The following is a 20,376-nucleotide window of genomic DNA, read 5'->3' as shown; positions in this document are numbered from 1 at the left end:
CTCTCTAGGTGCGTTTGGTGATTTTACGCACCTTCTTCACTAGTCTGCGGCCCAGAGAATTTGCCAGAAGAGCTAGGACCTGAAGTGAGTGACTCTCTGCTCCAAATGCTACAAAGAAAAGTCATAACTTGTCAATGTACAAAAATGGTAAAGATAAAAAGTGAACAAAGTCTGCCTCTGCCCACAGAAGTACTCAGACCAGATATCTGTAGGCAGTTTTACTTTTCTCGTAAATATGTGGAGATGACCTTAGGCCTGGATTTCTCCAAGTGCATCCTCGGAGAAGCAGAATCCTCTGGGTTACTGATTAGAAATGTAGATTTCTTACCCGCTGAAGAATCACAGTCACCTGGGAGTGGGGCCTGAGAAAGCACCCCATTAAACATTCTCCCCAAGTGATCTTTATACTCTCATAGGCTTTGAAAACCTCCAGTTTTAAGGAAGGGAAGAACCTATGGCTTTGAGGTTTAGGCGACTGGCCCTTCTCCAGTGTCCTCAAAGTATAGTCGACTCCCCTGACAATGAGAACTTGTTAAAAATGCAAGTTCTTAAGCTCCACCCCAGACCTGTGGAATCAGAAACATTAGGAAGAGGCCCAGCAGTCTGTGTTTAACACGTCCTTGAGGTGATTTTGATGTTGCAGGTGATTATGGGAACGGGGGGGGGGGGGGGGGAGCGGAGAACCCTGGCTGACTGCCACCCCCTCCTTAAGGCACTTCTGTAGAAAAGAAGTGTGAGGGTTTCTGTTTCAGTGAGTATTCATTTCTCACCAGCTCCGAGCTTGTTCTTTCAATTATGACCAACATTTTCATACTTCTAATTTTTTTAAAACGTTTTCAAAACTTCACCTGTAGTGAGCTTCCGGTTAAGATGGCGGAGTAGAATATTGTATGTCTGTACATTGAAACATTATTTTAAAAAAACGTATCCTGCAGCAAGACAAGCAGGAAGGAGCCAATGGTGACATGAGCCACGGTTAAGGGTCCCCGACAGCTTGTTTCTCATCTTGCTTCTCATGGCAATTTGCCGCTAATTGACAGAAAGTCTTTTTGCAAATGACACCCTTGTTTTGTACCTTTCGTTTTTTCCATCTGTAAAAAAGGACCAATACTATCTAACCCTTTTTATTAGGGAGGGACAAGTGCAGTGTAAACATTCTTTGGTAAACACTGAATAAAAGTTTCCTTTTTATATGAAACCAAAGGATTATTGCTAGCGGTGGAGTGATGACCATTGCTATTGAACATTTTCAGGTATGACTGCAATATATAATTAGCACTACGGAATGAACATTTTGCCCAAGCCGTAATAGTCATGTCTGATATAAATTGTTCCAAACTTACTTTTAACTTTTATTTGTCTCAGCGAGCAAACTATCATCAGACAATGTAGTCTAAGGTTGGGCTTGGTATTCAGATCAGAATCCTTCCTTTGCACCTTTTTTGGGGGGATGTATTTGTCTTTGAACCTGTGAGTAGTAAAAGAGACAGCCTCTTGTCCTTTTGAAAAGCACACAGGGTTGAGTGGGTGTGCCCCAGAAGCCACACAGTGCCTGGTATATATCAGGTGGCAGTTACCACGTGCCGAATGAATGGTAATAGCGTAGCCCCATCTGTTGCTAGATGGTGGCTCAAGACAGAGCAGGGAAGCTCTGTGATGGCCTCCTGCGTTCACTCACCACTTGTCCTTGGGCCGTGGCTCTCAGCCCTCTTGTAGAGTTACTAGGCTACATGATACTAGGAAAGCGAGACCCTAGCAAATGGCTCTGCTTTCGCGTGACTCTAGACTAGCATATGCTAGATGTTTGTGGAGGTACAGACAGCACGCGACACACACACACCCTCACACAGTGAGTGCTCCAGAACTCCCATTGTCTCTTAGCTAGTTTATAATGTTTTCTTGTTGTTGTTATTTTTTGTGTCTTTGTGTGTGTGTTTTGTTGTTGTTTGTTTTCTTTGGTTTGCATTTCAACAGAGATAAGAGCATTCTTCTCCAAATTTCCTAGCCCATCTTCGTCTTGGATCTAGTTAAGTGGATTATTCATAGTTGCCAGACAGTCGTGATATTTGTTTGACTTTTTCTTTTTTTTAAATTCAGAGGCTATAGCAATGGTGTCAGTTGTTCACTATTGGGCTGGCTTAGAACTTTCCCTGTAAGATAGCAAAACAGAAGGGCAGACATTGCAAACCAGCCTTTCTTTTCTTCCTCCCCCTTTCTCTCCTGAACATATAACATGGCTGCCTGTCAGAAACCGTTTAGTTTCTCTCTTCGGCTGCTTCCTGCCTCTTAGTCTAGGTCCCTGAACCCATATGAATAGGCAGATGAGTAGGTCATGATTCCTGACCTTTTGATGTTTGTAGCATCCATGGGAAAGACAATAAATGATCAGGGAGAAAGACGTTAGGTAGATCATACGACACAATCTAGAAAAGAAGGAAGGAAGCAGGACTTGGACTGGAGAAGCAAATGGATGCGGTTTCTAGGGGGAGAGAAGCCAGAGGTGGGTCTGGAAGAGAATTTCCCGGGGGTGTGGAAGGTCTTTCTGGGATAAAACAGCCCCTACTGGATTGGAGGTGTGACACCTCACCTTTGCTCCAGTCATGGGAGTCCAACTTCCTTACCTAGGGGTTGGTACCAGAGTAAGAAGTTTAGATGCTTTCTCCTTCCTGTTTGTGACAGAAATCACCCCTTCTAGGCCTCTCTCTGCCCCTCTAAGACCAGGAATGATCCCCTATTATGGGGAGTCTCCAGGTGAACAGAAAGGGTTGGGTTGCCCCACCCGAGACACGGACCCGGGCTCACCCTCTCCCAGCTGGAGGATTTCAAGTCTTCCTTGAGAGTGGCCCTGTGGACATCTTGCCAGAATCTGGGATGCTGATGACCGTGGCACTCTGAGCATCTGAGTGTCACAGGCTTTGGAAAAGGCTCTATTATTCCAAGATTGTGGTCTGTCACATGGAGTCCCTTCCTTGCCAATTGGAGATACAGCCATCAATGTCCTAGGAAATGGATGACCAGGCTGCCCAGGTTTCATGTGAAACTGAATGAGTCAATCTTAAAAAAAAAACAAAAAAAAAAGAGGAAATAAATGAATCCTGTAGACAGAGCTTGTAACGACCTGTGAACTTCAAGCATGAAAATTCCTAGCTACAAACAATGGCGAGAAGAAAAGTTGGTTGGACAAAGCCCTATTTTTAAGTAAAGAAAATAGAAATGGGGGGAGGAGCCTTTAAAAACATACGTTAACTTTAAAATGAAAAGTCTTTCAAAGTGAGAGGCAACAAGCGTTTACTTGAGAGCAATAAGAATAGCTATTCAGGACGCGCTGATTCAGGCAGAAACCCAAATAGTGTTCTGACGAGGAGACAAAGGTGATGGGTATTTATGAGAAGGGGAAGCGGAAGGGGAACAATTGCATCAATAGCAGGAAGGCATTTCTATTCGTGCAGATAACACAGTGATGTTTATTCTAAAGAATGCTTTTAATTTTCAGTCCAGCAGTCATCAATCCAATAGTCGTAATAACTGCTTTCTTGTTATCTTTGCAAACAGTTTTTTTGTTTTTGTTTTTGTTTATTTCTTTCAGGAAACAAGGTGGCTCAGGCCCAGTCCAAAGGTTGTTTTGTCCTATTTTTACATTCCAAGGTCTGAGGCATAAGACGTGCAAGGAGGTTCCTCTGGGAGGGCGGCTCCGGCTCCATTTTAAAGTGGCTCGGTTTATGTTATTGTTTACACATATAATAATTCAACCATATTCGTTAATCCCTCTGAGCGTCAGGTATTTTGTGAGGGTCTTGGGATAAAAAAAAAAAAATGACAATGATGTGCCCTTGACTGAGGGGCATGCTCTGTAGCTAAGAAAACCAATACGAAAACACAAAGTTGTAATACATCACGACAAAGAACCTACGAAAGTTGTTTGTGTGGTTTTTTTTTTAAGTAGGAAAGGAGCATAAAAGAGGGAGTAATTAAGTAACTCCAGAGAACTCAGAAGAGAGGAGGTGACTTTTAAACTACACAAAAAGGAAAGGCGAAGGCATTAAAAAAAAAATTGAACCCTGTGAAATTGCCAGCGTTCAACCCTGTTTGACATAAAAACAAACGGTCAATGTCACATGGTTTAACTTACCAGGAAGAGCAGGACTGGCGTGGAGGTGCCATCTCTTCCACCAACTCTGACTGAATGGTAGTAACTGTCCAGAACCTGTGTTAAGAATGATTCTGAGGATTCTAGGCTCACAGGAAAGTACCACATTGAAATGGATTTATAGTCTGTCCTAAGGAGTGACTACAAATCGAACATATAATAGTTGCCATCCTTAAATTAGAAGGAGCTTTATAAGCCAACGGCACAGGGTGTCACCATGGTCGTAGACAGTTCCTGATAGTCAGAGGTAGGTGGCCTGGGTTGGGGACTGTTGGAGGGGAGAGTGGTTGGAGACTCACTTTGGGAGACTCTTAGAAAGCTAGGTTGACGCTGTGCCATCGCAAAGAGCACTGGATGACCTTGCAAACGCTCCTAATACCGCTCCGTGTACCCTCTTATCTCCTTGACTTGCTTTTTGAAGCCAACACACATTACTCACCCCACCCCCAAAAAAATGCACAGAGGTTACAGTGTTCTCTGCTGCTTTACCTTCGCTTAATTCAAAGCTTTCTTTTAAGAAAAGGTCACAGTGTACTTAGAGAACACGCAATAAGTACTTTGCAAATTACATTGAGGCTGTTTTTAGGTAAAATAGAATCCAAGTCCTGTGACTGTAGAGATTTTGTTTTACGGAGGTCAGAATCGTTGCATAAAGAATTGTTTTTTGTTTTGTTTTTATCACTAAGAGGGCATCCAAAGAAGTTATTTCGGTCCAGTTTCTCAGGATCCACAGCATAAGGAAATTAGGAAACTTCATTGTTCCTTGCCTAGATTTAGTTTTCTAGAGGGGATCTGTGTTGTGTCCCCATGGGACTCTCTCCATGGCATTGAGATTATTGAAAATTGACCCTACGGTTTTAAGTTTACAACACTGAAATGTCCTTCTGGATATATTTTTGCCACAAAATTGTATTGTTTTGCTTTTGAAAGCTAGGCACCCCAAGAAACTTCAGATCTCAATTTCAAAGTGGTGCTTGACCAGGGGTGCCCATAAGGGACCCGCTGAGAAGCTTTCCCACCATCCAACTATCTGAGTCCCACTCTAGAAGATTCTGATTGGGGAGCTCTCTGTATAGCCTACACAAACATTTGTTTCTCTCTAACATTTGTAGCAATGACCAAAAGCATGCAGATGCCCTCTGCAGAGTCTGACTGAGTTTCACTGAGGACGCAGGGTGGGGGTGACGGCCTATCTTTCTTGGGGGGTGTCCTGCCTCCTGGTGTTGATTGTAGACCCCACACCCCATGATGGGGTGGTCAGTGTGGGTGCTATTAATTCTCACACCAGGCCAGTTTCCTGCCAGAACTGGAAATAACCTCCTGAGAAGAAATTAGACCATGTGACGTCTCATCTTACATATTGTGAGAAACTCTTCTTGCATAAACTAGAAAGAAGAAAACGCTCTCAGTTTAGCAACGGTTTATCATGACTCGGGCCCATCTAGACTTAATCTATGTACTACCAAGAGCTAGTCAGTGAATTGCACTTTCATATCCAGGCTTTCATAGGAGGAGGGGAACGGTGGGGGTCCCTCCCCAGCTATCAGCATAGGGATACCAGGCTAAATGTGACAAGGACCAGGGGACATTCCTTCAGATAACACTTCTGTCCAGGGTGACGTCTTCTTGTCAAGCATTGGATGGAGTTGGCCGACCAGGTGTTGGACAAGACTGACAGGGTGAAGAATTTCAATAGAATCTTTGTGTTACCTGGAAATAATGTACAACATCTACAAAAACCCAGGGAACAGAAGGGAGAAGTGGAATTTGGGGACTGTTTCTCGGTCCTCCTCATATTTGGGTTTGGTACCTGAAGGATGATGGAGCAGACAGGGAGACCACTTTTGGAACTGTGTCTGGGTTTGCATTTCGAGAAAGATTACAGCCTCTTAATGGCATCACGTGACAGTCTTTCTCTATTTGGTGAACCCCCACTCACTCTGGAGAGTTTAGCTACATTTTTTTGTTGAACTTGGGCAAGATACAAAAAAAGTGGTAGACTCCCTGCCGCCCACACCCAAGGGCAAGTCACCAAGGATATGCGTGTAGGTGAATTCCTGGTTCCCCAGGGGTGCAGGCTTCATTTTCATGGTACTGTGTTTCCCTGAAAATAAGACCAAGCCAGATAATCAGTTCTAATGCGTCTTCTGGAGTAAAAAGTAATATAAGACCCGGTATTATATTATTATATTATATTATACTATATAAGACCAGGTCTTATAGCAAAATAAGACCAGGTCTTATATTAATTTTTGCTCCAAAAGGCGCATTAGAGCTGATTGTCTGGCTAGGTCTTATTTTCGGGGAAACAGGGTAGATTGCTTTTTAGTGGTGGTAATGACAGGACAATACAGAAACAGGTGGAGGCAGCTGACCTTGCCCAGCCGGGGAAGTGAACAGAAACCCCAGGAATGCATTTCCACCATCAGTAATGGGCTGAAAACTCCCCAAACATCTCTTTCACTCTCTTCAAAGCCTTTGAGTTTGAGTTTTGCAGCCGCAGGAGAGCAAAATTGATACCTGGAAGATTCCTGACCCTGGTCATCGTTGAAGTGGGTGATCGTGCAAAGAATGGCATAGATTGAGGAGCTATCTCAGGATTCCGCCATTCTTCCCTTTTGCAAGAATAAGCCCAGTGCCCTTTGCTTTAAGTCAGACGGAGGAAGGTCATTGTGACAGAGCATCTATGGTCAGTCCACACACCTAGTAATGCTCCCATTGGCAGGTTGGGAGCTTTAGGGAAGAAACAGGAAACAGAAGACAAAGACTGTCGCACACTGTGTCCACAGTGGATCCAGCGTCGCTCACAGAGATGGCGAAAGTTGCCTGTATTTCTTCCTTGCCTTATGTCTGCTCTTCCTCTGTAGAACTGGTTCAGAAAGACAAAAGCTGGGGGGGGAGGAAAAATTTCTTGTAAACCTATCGATGCATGTGCGTATCATTTATTGAGTAATGATGACGTGCCAGCCCCTGTGTTAGGCACGTCTCCAGTCATGGGACTCACAACTCTTCCTGGAGGTAGGTATACGCATCCCGTTTTCCGGATGGGAATCCCAAGGCACAGAGAGGTACAGTGACTTGCCACGGTCCCACAGCTAAGTAGTGTCTGAGTCAGGCTTGTTTTCTCTTTCTCCCTGAAATTTCCAAAGCTCCCTTTTGAGCATGGCATGCTGCCTTCGTTATTGGTCTGAAACGGGGGGTTCTGGGGCAGCCAGACCCCACTCCTCCAAGCCCATGTGACAAGCAATGACACGTGCTTGGTGGGCTGGGTGGGGTGGACTTCCACAAATTCCCTTTGGCTGAGGCAGGGGGCTTCCATGGGTGTCTCCATCCTGCGCTCCGGGGTGTGGCTATGTTTTCATTTCTCTGCCTTTCTCATGTGCGTTGCCGTGATCCAGCAGGTGTAGCGTGCCTGTTCCCAAACCAGATACCATCTATCTCTCTCTCTTTCGTAGGCACGGTGCTGTTATGCCAGGCAAACCAGGAGGGATCTTCCATGTACAGTGCCCCCAGTTCACTTGTATATACTTCCGCAAGTAAGCCCGTGATGTAGCTCTTTTGGTTTTGTGACATAACTCTGAGTCCCGTCACCTTCCCTGCCATGTAAGTTTTCGTCCCCTCCCTCTGTACCACCCTCCCTTGTGGCTCGCTCTCTCGACGAGGTGAGGTTGATTTTCATACGCATGTCTCCGTGTTCCCTGTCGCCGTAGCATCTAATCCCTCTGCTCATTCCGTCTGAATCCTCGCTTCCCAGATGTCCCAGCCGTTCTTTGTGAAGACCTGTCAGGATTGGGTCCAATGGATGGGGCATGGGATAATGGGCTGGCGGGGGGGGGGGAGGAGAGGGGGACGCTGCAGCTCGTTGCCTGCCTTCTCTGACGGCTTTGTAAATTAATATGAGAATAATTGAAGCACGCTGTGCGGACCATCCAGCTGGCACCCTAACCCAGCACTGGTGCTCTGGAGCACAGTTTCCTTACGGTGGGAATTATCACTCGCCTGTGGCCAGGGGTTTCTTTGCCAAGCTCTTCTGTCCTTGGCTGTGTGATTCCACTGAGGAGGAGCAGGAGGAGAGAAAAGAAGGTGGTTCCCCACCCCCGCAATTTCACTGGGGGAAACAACAACATAAAGGTTCTAATTTAATAGATACGAGTATAGTCATCACGTGCTAGGGGGAGGAAAACAACAATAAATATGGAAGCTAGATCACAGAGTTAGGGTGGGACAACCAAGGGTTTCTTTGCCTGGGATGGATGCTTTGGAGAGCCCCCACTCCCACCCCAACCCCCCCCCCCAGAGCAGGGATGGAAGTGCTCACGGGTTCCGCCATGGTTCCCCGCTGGTTCACCCGTCCTCACTGTGTCCCAGACACAGTGCAGACCCTCTCATCTTTTACATAGTGTGTGTACACCGTATGAAACCCCCGTAACTACCCCAGTGGGTCCTTGTTGGGATCGGGGCACAAACATTTGTCTGGGGACCCGGGAAAGGTGGGCAGCTCCTGAGACTGGCTAGAGGAGGGAGGTGATGGAGAGCAGAAGGTCCCGGCTCGGGATGGTTACAAGGCTGAGCGACAGGAGAAGCCTCACCATGTTCCAAGGCCGAATGTCTCAATTCCCAAAGGCCGACACAAACCAAACTCTTCTCGGTGGGGCAAAAGTCAGAAGCAGTGACAGGAACCCCAAACCATAACGAGCATGAGAAACGTGAGGGAGCCTGAAGTCTTCAGGGCCTGAGGACCGGTTGCTTCTCCCAACCAGAGTGTCAGCTCCAATAACAGTTCGGACATTCATGAAATACAAGGTCCCCTAGAAGCCAAAATCTAGCCATACTGGCCAGAAGTGGTTCTTACTGAATTTATGAAAATGGCGCCATCTGGGTCAGCGTGAATGGGCATGCATACATCTCATGCATACATCTCCTAGCGTTAGAATGCTATTACCTATTTCCCATGCTCAGCCTTGTGCAATCTTCTCAGAGTCTGCACAGGTAGGTATTATAATGTTTGCTTTACAGCCGAGGAAATGGGGGGTACTGAGGGGTGGAGCAATTCACCAGTAGATGGTAGATTGGTTTTTCGAACTTGGGGAAATTATTCACCCTTCCACTCCCTTCCTGGCTCCATTTGACTGTACATCTCATCACCATGTCATTGTACCTTCCCTCCCTCTTCTCTATAAATAGCGTTTTCAGAAGGAGAGTGGGGTTGAGTTCCAGAGTGGTGTTTTTTCTCTAATCTTATTGTCCCAGGGAACCACTTGGGATGAAATGCCCTATGTCTGCGCAGTCCAGTAGATGCTCCTGGGACTGCTCCTGGGACTTTTTAATTTTATTTAACCTTAATTACTGTCACTCTAATTAGCCTCGGAGGCTCATGTCACCATATTGGAGAGTGTGGCTTTCTACCATCATGGGCTATATTTATATTTCAGTTTTTCTTTCAGAAGTGAGCAAAATAAATGAAGTGCGAAAAAGGGCTGGTTTTAATTGGTACAACTTATTCTAAGGCAACTTGGGGAAAGTGTGGGTCATAAATGCCAAACAGGGAAATATGCCACGAGGTCTCCCTGTTAAAATAGATGAAGCATACAGAGGGAATGAAATCATCTAAAACTGAGGTCAGCAAACTGCAGCCCGAGGGCGAGATCCAGTCTGCAGCCTGGTTTGTGAGGCTTGGGAGCTGAGAATGGATGTAGCTGCTTTCAAAGCATTATAAAAACAAAACAAAAACAAAAAAAATAACCTGTGAAAGAGACATCAGTGGCCCGCAAAGCCTAAAATCTTGATGATCTGGCTCTTTACAAGCATAGTATGCTGATCTCTGCTTGAAAGGGTCCATTTGATTATTGAAAATACAAACTGGAAATATCACTTCACTGTTTACAATGATACTTTTGTTCAGAGTTTAAAAGAAAAATTCATAATAATTATAGAAACTGTATAATGTGTGTCCAACACCCCTCATTTTTAAATTGCATGATCAGTCATATTTACACATTTTTCATCCTATTATTTTCATTTATTATCATGTCATGTATAGTTTATGAAAATACGTTAATGACTTCAGAATATTCTATTGTTTAATGATCATGTATTTTAATTAGACCTCCGCTGTTGGGTACTTAGGTTGATAGCAGTTTTTTCAAAATGAATAAAGACAATCAATGTCCCTCTCTATAGTAGTTTTAAAGCAAACAACAAGTAATAGCTAATCCTCCTATCCCATAACCAAACCAAACAAAAACTAGCTTCTTACAATAAGAACCTTCAGTTGTGGTCCCGTAAGCGATGGTGGTCAGACCGACTAGCTCGGTTAGTGTTTTTGTAATGGCGCCAACCTGAGACCCTCCTTCTCCACTTGCGTCCCTGAAGGGCCTTAGATTATTTCCATCTTGAGGCTGTGCATTAGCGCTGAGTGTCACATCATGCATTTCTCCTAAGACACAGAGCTGAGCCTTCCTTACTCTCACATACTCCAAGTCAGCAATGCTTTTTAGGCCGGGCTGTTTGCAGTTAGCTGGCTCTGAAACATTCACTTGGGTTTTCTCGTCTATTCTGATGCAAAGTTACACCCCATTCTCTATAAATAATTCGGCCAGCATGTAAAGGGCATTTACACACACACACACACACACACACACACACACACACACACACACACAGCCAGCATATAAAGGGTCATTTTCTCTCTCTCTCTCTCTCTCTCTCTCTCTCTCTCTCTCTCTCTCTCTCTCCCCCCCTCCCTCCCTCCCCCTCCCTCCCCCCTCCCCCTTCTCTCCTCTCTCTCCCTCCCTCCCTCCCTCTCTCTTTCTCTCCGCCTTCTCTGAGGTCTGAATGGTGTAGCCTCTTTATCTCCAAGAATCCAGCCTTCTTCGCAAAAGCTGACTTCCTTATTTCTCAGCAGTTGTTTAGCAGTCACCTGGTTTTTAACTTAAAAGGGTGTCTAATTTTGGGGTAACAGTTGTGCTTCCGAAGAAAGGTGTGTAAAACTACACTTTTGTAAATTGGATCCTGTGCGTTTACTGACTTCCATGATTATTCCTGAGTTGGTTTTTTTCCCCACACATCTTTAACCTGCCTTGGATGTTTTAGACTTAAATTGGCCCTCTTCCTAGCCAAATAGCTAATTATCTGTAAATAACAGCCTTACATGTGGTAGGGGAAGTGGTTTTTAAAGGAACCCTACTGAATTAGTCGGTAATGAAAATAACTCCTACTGAAGTTCTCTGTTTTTTAAGATGCATTTTTGCATAATGGGTGCTCCCCTTTGAAGCGACTCATCCTAGTAATAAGACCCAGGACAGGAAAGCACTAAAAGGATTTTCACTCAGGGCTCTAGGTCAGTACAACCTAAGCCCATAGATTCTCCCATCTCACCCCAGTTGACTCGTTTTTCCTTTTTATCCCTGAACTTTGTCCTTCTGTGAAACCCTAGTTCAGGTTGTGTCACTGGACGTCACATAGCCTCTCACAGGTCCTAATAAACCACTCTCATCCAGAGTGTAAAAGGAGCCTGCTTTCTATCAAACTCAGAGCAGAACTCCAGACAACTAGGCAAGATCACCTTGTCCCAAACACAAAACATTTAATATTAATTTTGTTGTCTTAAAATGTTAATTCTGATCCACTAAATTAAACTAATGCAATAACTTTTTCCATGTTTAACTACTTTTTATTAACTGTTTAACCCTGTGTTGGCTTTGAGTGGTACACAGTACAATCCCTTAACAGAAAGGTTTGGAGTCCTAGGGCCAGGGGGCTGTGGGCTCTTTCTGTCCATGTGGAAGGAAGCAGCTGCCTTATTGTCAGAGATGTTTGCAGACCATGAATGCGTAATATCAACAGAGGTTCCAGGGAGAAATAGCCAAGAACCTATCAGCTCTCTTCCAAGTTAAACCATTACTTCCCTTTTTAGTTGTTGAAATGTCAAGAGGTAAATAATTGGTTTCATGAATAGGAAAGTCCACTTCTAAATTGAATTAGCAAAGCCAGCTGTCACTCATCCTTATTTTCATATGGAATAGAGGTTTCCAGAAGCAAGGAAAGGTTATCAGCTTTATTTTGTTTTCTTTACAACTTTATGAATAGATTTGAAATGACAAAAGTGACGTGTGCTCACTGCAATCACACACATAAACATACAGGAACACACAGACATATGGAATAATACGGTAATAATATCCCCACTTTATCCAACAACGCAAACCCTTCAAGTAATCCGTATTGACTCCCTATAAGTATCTGTCCACATTTATCCCGTAATAGTGCAAAGAAGGACATACACACACACAATGGGAGGTGATGGTAGTAGTTTGAGTTTATACAGAGGGGAATATTATGTGCCCATATTATGTTCACATTACACATATTAATCAGATTTTGTTTCACTTAATAACACATGGTGACCATCTCCCATTGAGCTTTTAGATATTGTCACATTGTTCCATGCTGCAGATGGTCCACAGTTTATTCAACCGCTCTCTATCCACAGTTGTTCTAGCTACTCCTTTTTACATCCCCTCTGCAAAGGCTGCAGCAAACATTTTTACTTGGACCCTAATGGACCAGTGCCTCAAATTTCCGCATCTAGGTTCCCAAACATGGGCTTATTGGTTCCATCCCGGCATCCTTGCCAGCCCCTGCATATTTCACTCTTTTTAATTTTGCACATTGGATGGCTGACAAATGGCATCGCAGTTCGCTCTCGCTAGCAGTTGCCTTTTTCCTAGTGAAGAGCCTCACCCTTCACAAATGTAACTGTCATTTGGACATTACCTCTTGGGAATTTCTGATACACACCTGCCCGTTGGTCTTCTGTGTTTTTCTCATTTTTCACGCACATGGAGAGAGAACCATTCATTAGGGAGAACGACCTGTGACTAGCGTAGATGTTGCCGACATATTTCCTGTTTTGGCCATTTGATTTTGCTCACGTTCTAGTATAGAGTTTTAATGACATAGGCAAATATATCTGTCTTTCGTTACGGAGATCAGGTTGCCCCATGGTCGGTTCTGGTGAGGACTCTTCCTGGCTCACAGGTGGCTGCCGTCTCATCGTGTCCTCACAGGGCATCTAAGGGCGCTGACCCCTTCAGAGGACCCCACCCTCACTACCTCATCATACCTGGTTACCTTCCAAAGGCCCCTCTAAGTACTGTCATGGGGGTTAAAGCATCAACAAATGAGTTTGCGGTGAGAGAGGATACAGTTCGGACCATAGCAAGTGACTTGACATGGAAGTTTTATTTGTCGAGAGCTAGAAAAGCATTTTGCAGCAGCGATGTCTGTATGGTTCCATATGCTTATAGATGCAAACAAGTGTATGTTCACACAGCTCCACGGAAGCCACAGCTGAACTTTCAATTCCGGCAAGGACAAATCCTAAAATAAAAGGATGGTGACTGTTAATTCCCCCTACATTTTCACCCGTGACAACAAGAGGGGAAAAAAAAAAAAAATCTGTTATCACAGGCAAATGCTCTGGAAACCTAAATGTTATCAAAATGCAAAATCATCTCCTTGATTCACTTTTATGCAACTCAAGGGCAAGTGGCAGTGGCATCGTTTTAATTGATATATTGATTGCAGATTTTATGGAAGTAATTGTGTGGAATTCATAAAACAATGATTTAAGTGGCAGGAGCATACATAAATCAGGCCTGCGCGGTTCTCCTTTTCGGTAATGGATGGAACTTCCATTGGCTTCTGTAATTAAAACAACGGCCTCCATTAATTTACGGCTTCGTCTTTCTTCTGCCCGATACAAAAAACGTCAGTTGACTGAGTCAATCAATAGAAAGTGCACATATAGGGCATCGTGTTACTGATACATTAGTCTAAAAAAAAAAAATGTCTTCTTCCTCCCTCTTTCCAGTAATTCAGCGCCTATGGCAGCCTCCCGGAAGGCGTTTTCTAATAGTTTCTGGAGGAATGGCTTTAGAAGACTAACAATCAGTGCTGGAAATAGCGTAAAAAAAAAAAGTGAGACTCTCATCTCAGACAAAATTTAAAGAGGCACCAGAAGACTCTGTCATCAAGAGAAGTGATATTTTAATGCAATATTTCAAAAAACTGAAGTTAAAAAAATCCATGATGAACAAATATCAAAATTTTTCGTAAAGACAGGATGAGAATTATTAATTTTTCTTTTGCCTTTGGATCCAGTCTGACTCCGCACAACGCCTCTTTATGTAAATTTTGCTAGTCTGTTCATCATGGGATTTTGGACAATAATTTTATTTCACTTATTTTTAATTGCATTCAAATATTATTTATCTTGCTAATTAATATTATCAAGATAACATTAATTTGGGGGTGGCCCGTCCCTTAAATTTTGTACCAAAGGTGACTGCCTAACTGGTCACACCTTAGTTGCAGCCTTGATGTAACAATAATAATAATAATAATAATTACTGAGAACTTACTACATGTCAAACGTTCTGCTAACCCTTCATACGCACTTTCTCGTGAATCCTCACAAAACTATGAAATCAGTATGATTATTGTGCCCTCTTTCACATGAGAAAATTTAGGATCAGGGGATTAACGAATTTGTCCAGTGTCACCCAGCTAGATTAACTTTGCACCCAGCCTAACTGAATTTCAAGCCTTCCATCTTTACTGGTTTCCAAGTGCAGCCAGCCACAGGCCTCCCTCTGGAGATGTCTGAGTGGGGAGTGGTCAGGTTGAACCTTGAGCAGCTGCCCAGCCTGCGTTCAGGCCTTGGTTGCCCTCCCCCACCCCCAGGATTTCTAGAGAGGCCCTTCTCCCCTGCCCGATCTATCTGACCAGCGGTTGGCAAAATTATTCTTTAAAAGGCCAGAGAGTAAATATTTCCAGCCTTACAAGCCGTCTGGCCGCTGTTGCAAATACTCAGCTCTGTCCTTATAGTTTGAAAGTAGCCATAGATAATACATAAATGAATAGATATGGGTGGTGCTTCCAATAAAACTATTTACACAAACAGTCTTCAGGCCAAATGTGGCCCCAGCGCCATAGGTTCCCACCCCCTTTGTCAGGCCATCATTTGAAAGGGCAGGACACAGCACAAATGACTCCTTGGGAGTGGAGATAAAAAGGAGACTTCTTTTCATTGCACTCTCATGTACCTTTGGTATTTTGTATCATTTTATCACATTTGAAACAAATAATGGAAGGTAGGCACAGAAAATGAATACTCTCCCCTACCAGAGAGTAACAGGATATAGACATAAATTCTGTCTAGATACAATAGGTCGACTTAGTTTTGCATTCACAGCAAACAACAAACAAACAAATCTGGGTTTGGAGGCTTTATTTTGGTGCTGTTGCCCTTGCCAGGACCTTCCCCAGTTTTTCTGAGATAAATGGTGAGACTCTCAGCTTTCCCAGGATCCCTCACCCTCTGTCTGGGCTCCTCCGCCTGCTCACTTCCACCAACGCTGGCTTTCAGCAACCTTCCAGACTGGTTCTTCTAGTTATGAATCAGATCGTGCTCCATTCTCTCTATATCCACGTCTCAGCATCGAGGTGACAACATACGTATGTCCCCTCTATCACCTTCTCTGAAATAATTCCTTCTTCTTCTCTCATCTTACCAGTCCTTGGATGGGGGAGGGGGTTGCAAATGCATTACTTTATTCCACCAATCTTTATCAAGTGCTTTCTACGTGTCGGGTACCAGGTTATGCACTGAGAATCCTCTGTGAACAACACTCCCACTAGTCGGCCACTACGATGCCTGCCTTCTTGTGGACACGACAGACAATAGACAGATATAAATAATGCTAAGGTCTCAGAGTTGCAAACACAATACTCATAGGGATATTTGGGAGGTCACCCCCCCCCCAACAGGAGACTTACCCACTCTTAACACCTCTTGGTAGGTGAACTAAATATCACTGCTTTCACCATCATTCTGCACTATAGACAGACACACCTGGCCTTTGAGGTCCTATTTCCTTCATTGAACTCATGGAAGGAGAGATTTTGAGATGCCTACTCTGCTCTATGCTCTTCCTGTTGTCCCAGTCATAGCACCCGCCTGGTTGATTGGACAGCAGTGGTCACAGGTGAACACACCTGTCCAGCCATCACTACTGATGCTTTTCCCCCATCACTAAAGCGCCATCTCAGTGCTTCATCTGCCCTGCTTTTGCACTACCCAGCACAGCTCTCATAACAGGTGGCTTTTAAGAGCTTTTTGCTACCTCTTATGTTAACCTTGTTATTCCAGCTGGAGCCCGTTCTCAGAACAGGATCATTTGTAGTTTCAATCCCCGCCATTACCACCCCACCTGGGTTACCTCCTTCGTCAACATCTGTGGTTACTTTTGGCTGAGTCGTAATCATAGACCAGCCTGAGGTTAGTTTTGTCTTTTTTTTTTTTTTTTTTTAAACCAATTTCAGGCAAATAGAAAACACTAGTTGAACAGCCTCAGTGGTTTAAAAGAACAGTCTGCAAAGAAGCCATATTTCTGGCAGCTGCGTCTAGCTTTCCTGGCGCTTTGGTTATTAATCTCAATGCAGAATGGTGACTTTCGTCTTTTTCAGATGGGGGTCTCACTTCTGCAAAAGGCTGCCAATTGCAAAAAGTGCCATCCCATGGTATGCCCCCAAACATCTTATTTGTCTTGATATTTCTTTCACAGAAATACATATGACAGATAAGGAGTCACCGGAGGATGGTTTGCTTTGTGTCAGACAGATATTAAAACAATAAACTATGTTGCCCTGGGATTCCAGTGCTCTCACAGCCAGAGAACAAGGCTGAGATGAGATGTTTCTGAAAGGCAGTGAGGCAGTTGTTCTGGGGGAATTCCCTGGACACCCCGAGTCCTGTGATGCATTGACAGAAAGTACTTTTTAATGCTCACTTTTTCTTAAGAGGATCACCAGACTGCCTGGCAGAGCTCCCACATTTAACTCCTGGACCATGCCCACCTTCCACCGGCCCGTGGCAGCGGCCGGAGGGAAATCCTTCAGTGCGTTGAGAAGCTTATTTTAAGAGTTTGTTTTTCAAGCACTCATCTGCACTTCATTTGCTTTCTCAGACTAATGTGGATTTCGAATGAACACACACACACACACACACACACACACACACACACACACACACTTCTGAGTTCAGAGCTCTGGACATGAAATGGGCAGGGGCCAAAGATAAGATCCTGTTGGATTCCTGGGATAGAAAAGCAGTAGCTTGATGCATTGAAGCAGATTGAGTTCCTAGGGGACCAGGCTTTGCAAATGGAGCCACACCCTCTGGAAGTCTGCAGAGCTGGGAGTAAGCATTTTAGCAGGAAAGTAAGAACTTAGAATGACACTCATCTAATTCCAGTGCTGCCAGCGGTGAGGGTTCTTGTTGCTTCTTGCTTGAAAATGAGTCCAACCACAGAGGTGGCCCCTCCTTCCCTTTCTTATTTCTCTTCAAAAGTAACTCTCCCTGCTCAGTGCAAAGATACATGAAGGGAAGCCAAGCTTGCCTCCCACTGGAGGGAAGAGAGGCGGCATAGTTCATTTAAACACGGTAATTTAAACAGCTGCTTCATTAAGGACTCCAAAACCCACCATTCTCTTAAATCATGTTTTCATTTCTGTAAGAGCCCCGTCATGCCCAAAGCTGTTTTATTACTGCTGGAGAACTTGGGGGGCAGTGTGAACAAAATGCTGTGTTTCGGGACCAAATAACGTTTCAGATCTAGCTCTTTGGATTTTGTTAGCATGCAACATGGGCGCTTGACACCTAATTGCTTTTTACGTAGAAACAAATGAATATAAAAGAACCACCTCTAGGGGGACACCTGCCCAAGCAACGATATATATTATCCCCAGCCTTGGTAATTGCTACCGGGGTGTAAGAAGCATTTCCCAAAGATCATTTTTAGTCCCCAGTATGAGTTGTACAAAGTTCTCTTGGAGTGTGAACATGATTTAGACGAGCTGGATTGAGGCAGAGCTGGATTTCAATCATCCTGGTTACACACTAGCGGTGTGACTGTATTCATGAAAACCTCGTTAGCCCGTGAGTATTCCCTAAGATCCTTGTGTAAAAAACCTTTCCGTCTCCCTGAGGCATTGCAGTTCAAAAAGCTGGCCTTTGCCTTTCTTTCTTAGGACCTTTTGAAAGTCCACCCAAGAAACTGTTTTGGAAGGTGTGTGTTAGTCTAGCGACTGCACAGCTGGATCGTATCGGAATGGTTCTCCTTCATTCTGTGCCACATGGGTATTTGGGGAGGGCTCAGCTCCGATATCAGGCAGGTGATTGCTAGGTCCAGATGGCACCTGTCCTCCTGGTTTGCTTAGGGGGTTGCTCAAAGTATCAGAACTCAGTCTTTCAAGTCTGGAAGCTGACTCTGAAAATCAGATGGCCTCACCATGGACCCACAGGGACGGCCGGAAGTAAAATGAATGATGCACTGGCATTGTCTCCCCGTCCCGTGAGCCACTGCCAACCCCCTCTGAGGGCCTTGTGTGCAGGAGCTGCAGCTGCCCTAGAGAAGCATGGGAAATCCAACTCAGCATAAGGAAGCTAATTTATCTCGTTTGCCTTGTTTCCTGCCTGGAGAGGCAATTCACCGAGCTTGCTGTTTCAGCCAGCTGTTACCTAGACCATGAATGATTTAACAGTTGAACCTTTACTGTGTCTATGCACTCGATAAAGTAATTATTTATATAAATTATTTGCTTTTTTTTCCATGGCTGCCTGGAAAAAAAAAAAAAAAAAAAAAAGCTCAATTGACACCAGTAACCAGTATAGGTTTTGTCAAATGAATAGTGTGGGGACAGAGTCTCGGAGAGCAGTTTCCAGGCGCTCGGCCTCACGTGGAAAGCTGCTGGCTCGGGTAGTAGATGGCCATCCACTGTCGCTGGGTGGCCATCACCTATAACCAGTTAGCCATTGGCCACTGTTACAACTGCCGTGGCTGAGCTAGCAAGCACGGATTGTGAACTGTGGATTGCAGTTAGCACAGGGGGATTGTGGATTGCAGATTGCAGAGAGGCAGATTGCCGTTAGCAAATGAGATTGACAGGCAGAGAAGCGGATGGCAGATTGCGGATCGTGTGGCTCCTGCTTCCTGTGTCTCCAGCCCAGCCGCCAGCGAGAATATAATGGTATGAACCCCCTATCTGTGGCTCCGTGGGTGTTCCTTTTTGGCCTCACCACATCCTGCGTTCTTATGCGGGGAGCAGGACCAGAGACTCCGCATGAGTCCCCACATGACAAATAGATGATGGCAAATCCCTTTATCCAAGTTAAAATAGACCTGCCGTCTCACAGCTTTGTTTTCAATGTTCCTTCAAACGACATACCGCACCTTTGCAAATGCTTTCTGGGGGCCTGCCACGTGAAACACCCCAAGACCGGGATTCATTTTCGTTTTTACCGAATGAAATGTTAGGAAAGTCCTGCGCGGGTGGGATCATCGATACCTGGGAGTAGACAGGTCACAGATGTGTTTCCTGTGCAGGAAAAGCCTTTCCCTGCACCTTGGGCACGCATGGCGTCCCACATGTGTGTCTGTGGGATTAAGCTGACCATTTGTAACCTGGGAGGACAGGTACCCACTAACTCTGGGAGCTAAGCCGGAAAGGCATGGCAATTTGTTGAAAACCAAGGCTTCTGTCCTTATTCAAAGTTGCAAAGACTTAAATGGTGAAAGAATATTTGCATGCAGGAATGTTGTGTGTGGGTTTTGTTGCAGCTTTTTGCGTTCGTTTTTAAGTTAGGGGACACTTCTGCTTTGGCAACACGAGAATCACTAATCAGAGAAATCTCTGTGTGTTCATTGCGTTTAGGTTTTGTGTGTGTGTGTGTTTTTTTCCCATAGATGACTCATTTCTTTCTAGGGAAGAGATTTATTTCTAATCAAGTTGTGAGTAAAATGATCCTTGATAGCAACATTAAATCGATTATATTCAGAAGAAAGTGCAGCACTTCTAAATAGTATGAAAGTTTCTTCCTCCAATCTTCCAAATCTTGGAGAAAACTTCTAGTCGAAGTTAGTCATCCAGAGCTCATTGCTTTGACAGTAATTAAGTTTGTGTGTGTAGCACCATATATTGCAACGCAGGACCCATCCCTGGGAGAGTCCATTTCTCCAATACTTTTGGATTGTATACGCCACCCCAAGCTCGTATCCAGATGTGGAGACAAACCCCAGTGGAGAAGGGACATATAGGACTTGTATCACTAGTGATTCCCGTGGCCTGTATCCAATTAGTAGAAAAGGAGCAAAGTCCTGCCACGT

At 44.5% G+C, this 20,376-nt stretch overlaps 1 protein-coding gene across 48 annotated transcripts in view; it reads left to right on the top strand.

Moving 5' to 3' along the window:
- The window catches only part of RBFOX1 (RNA binding fox-1 homolog 1), a 2,003,336-nt gene that overhangs the window by 1,910,395 nt on the left and 72,565 nt on the right, over positions 1-20,376 (top strand). For 41 of the 48 annotated variants that reach the window (XR_016022576.1, XR_016022577.1, XM_074323035.2 and 38 more), the window contains one exon: positions 7,603-7,683. The exons of the other annotated variants lie outside the window; for them this stretch is intronic. Coding sequence is in view for 39 of the 41 variants with exons in the window: in XM_074323035.2 (XP_074179136.2) it covers positions 7,603-7,683 (81 nt within the window). In the remaining 2 variants the exon portion in view is untranslated. The remainder of the gene's footprint in view (positions 1-7,602; positions 7,684-20,376) is intronic. 48 annotated transcript variants of the gene reach the window in all.

The sequence above is a fragment of the Rhinolophus sinicus genome, chromosome 10 (assembly GCF_057876585.1).
Source record: "Rhinolophus sinicus isolate RSI-liver-muscle chromosome 10, RSI-T2T, whole genome shotgun sequence".
NCBI lineage: Eukaryota > Metazoa > Chordata > Mammalia > Chiroptera > Rhinolophidae > Rhinolophus > Rhinolophus sinicus.
Note: the sequence above shows the minus strand (reverse complement) of the source record. Positions and strands in the feature narration are given on the sequence as shown.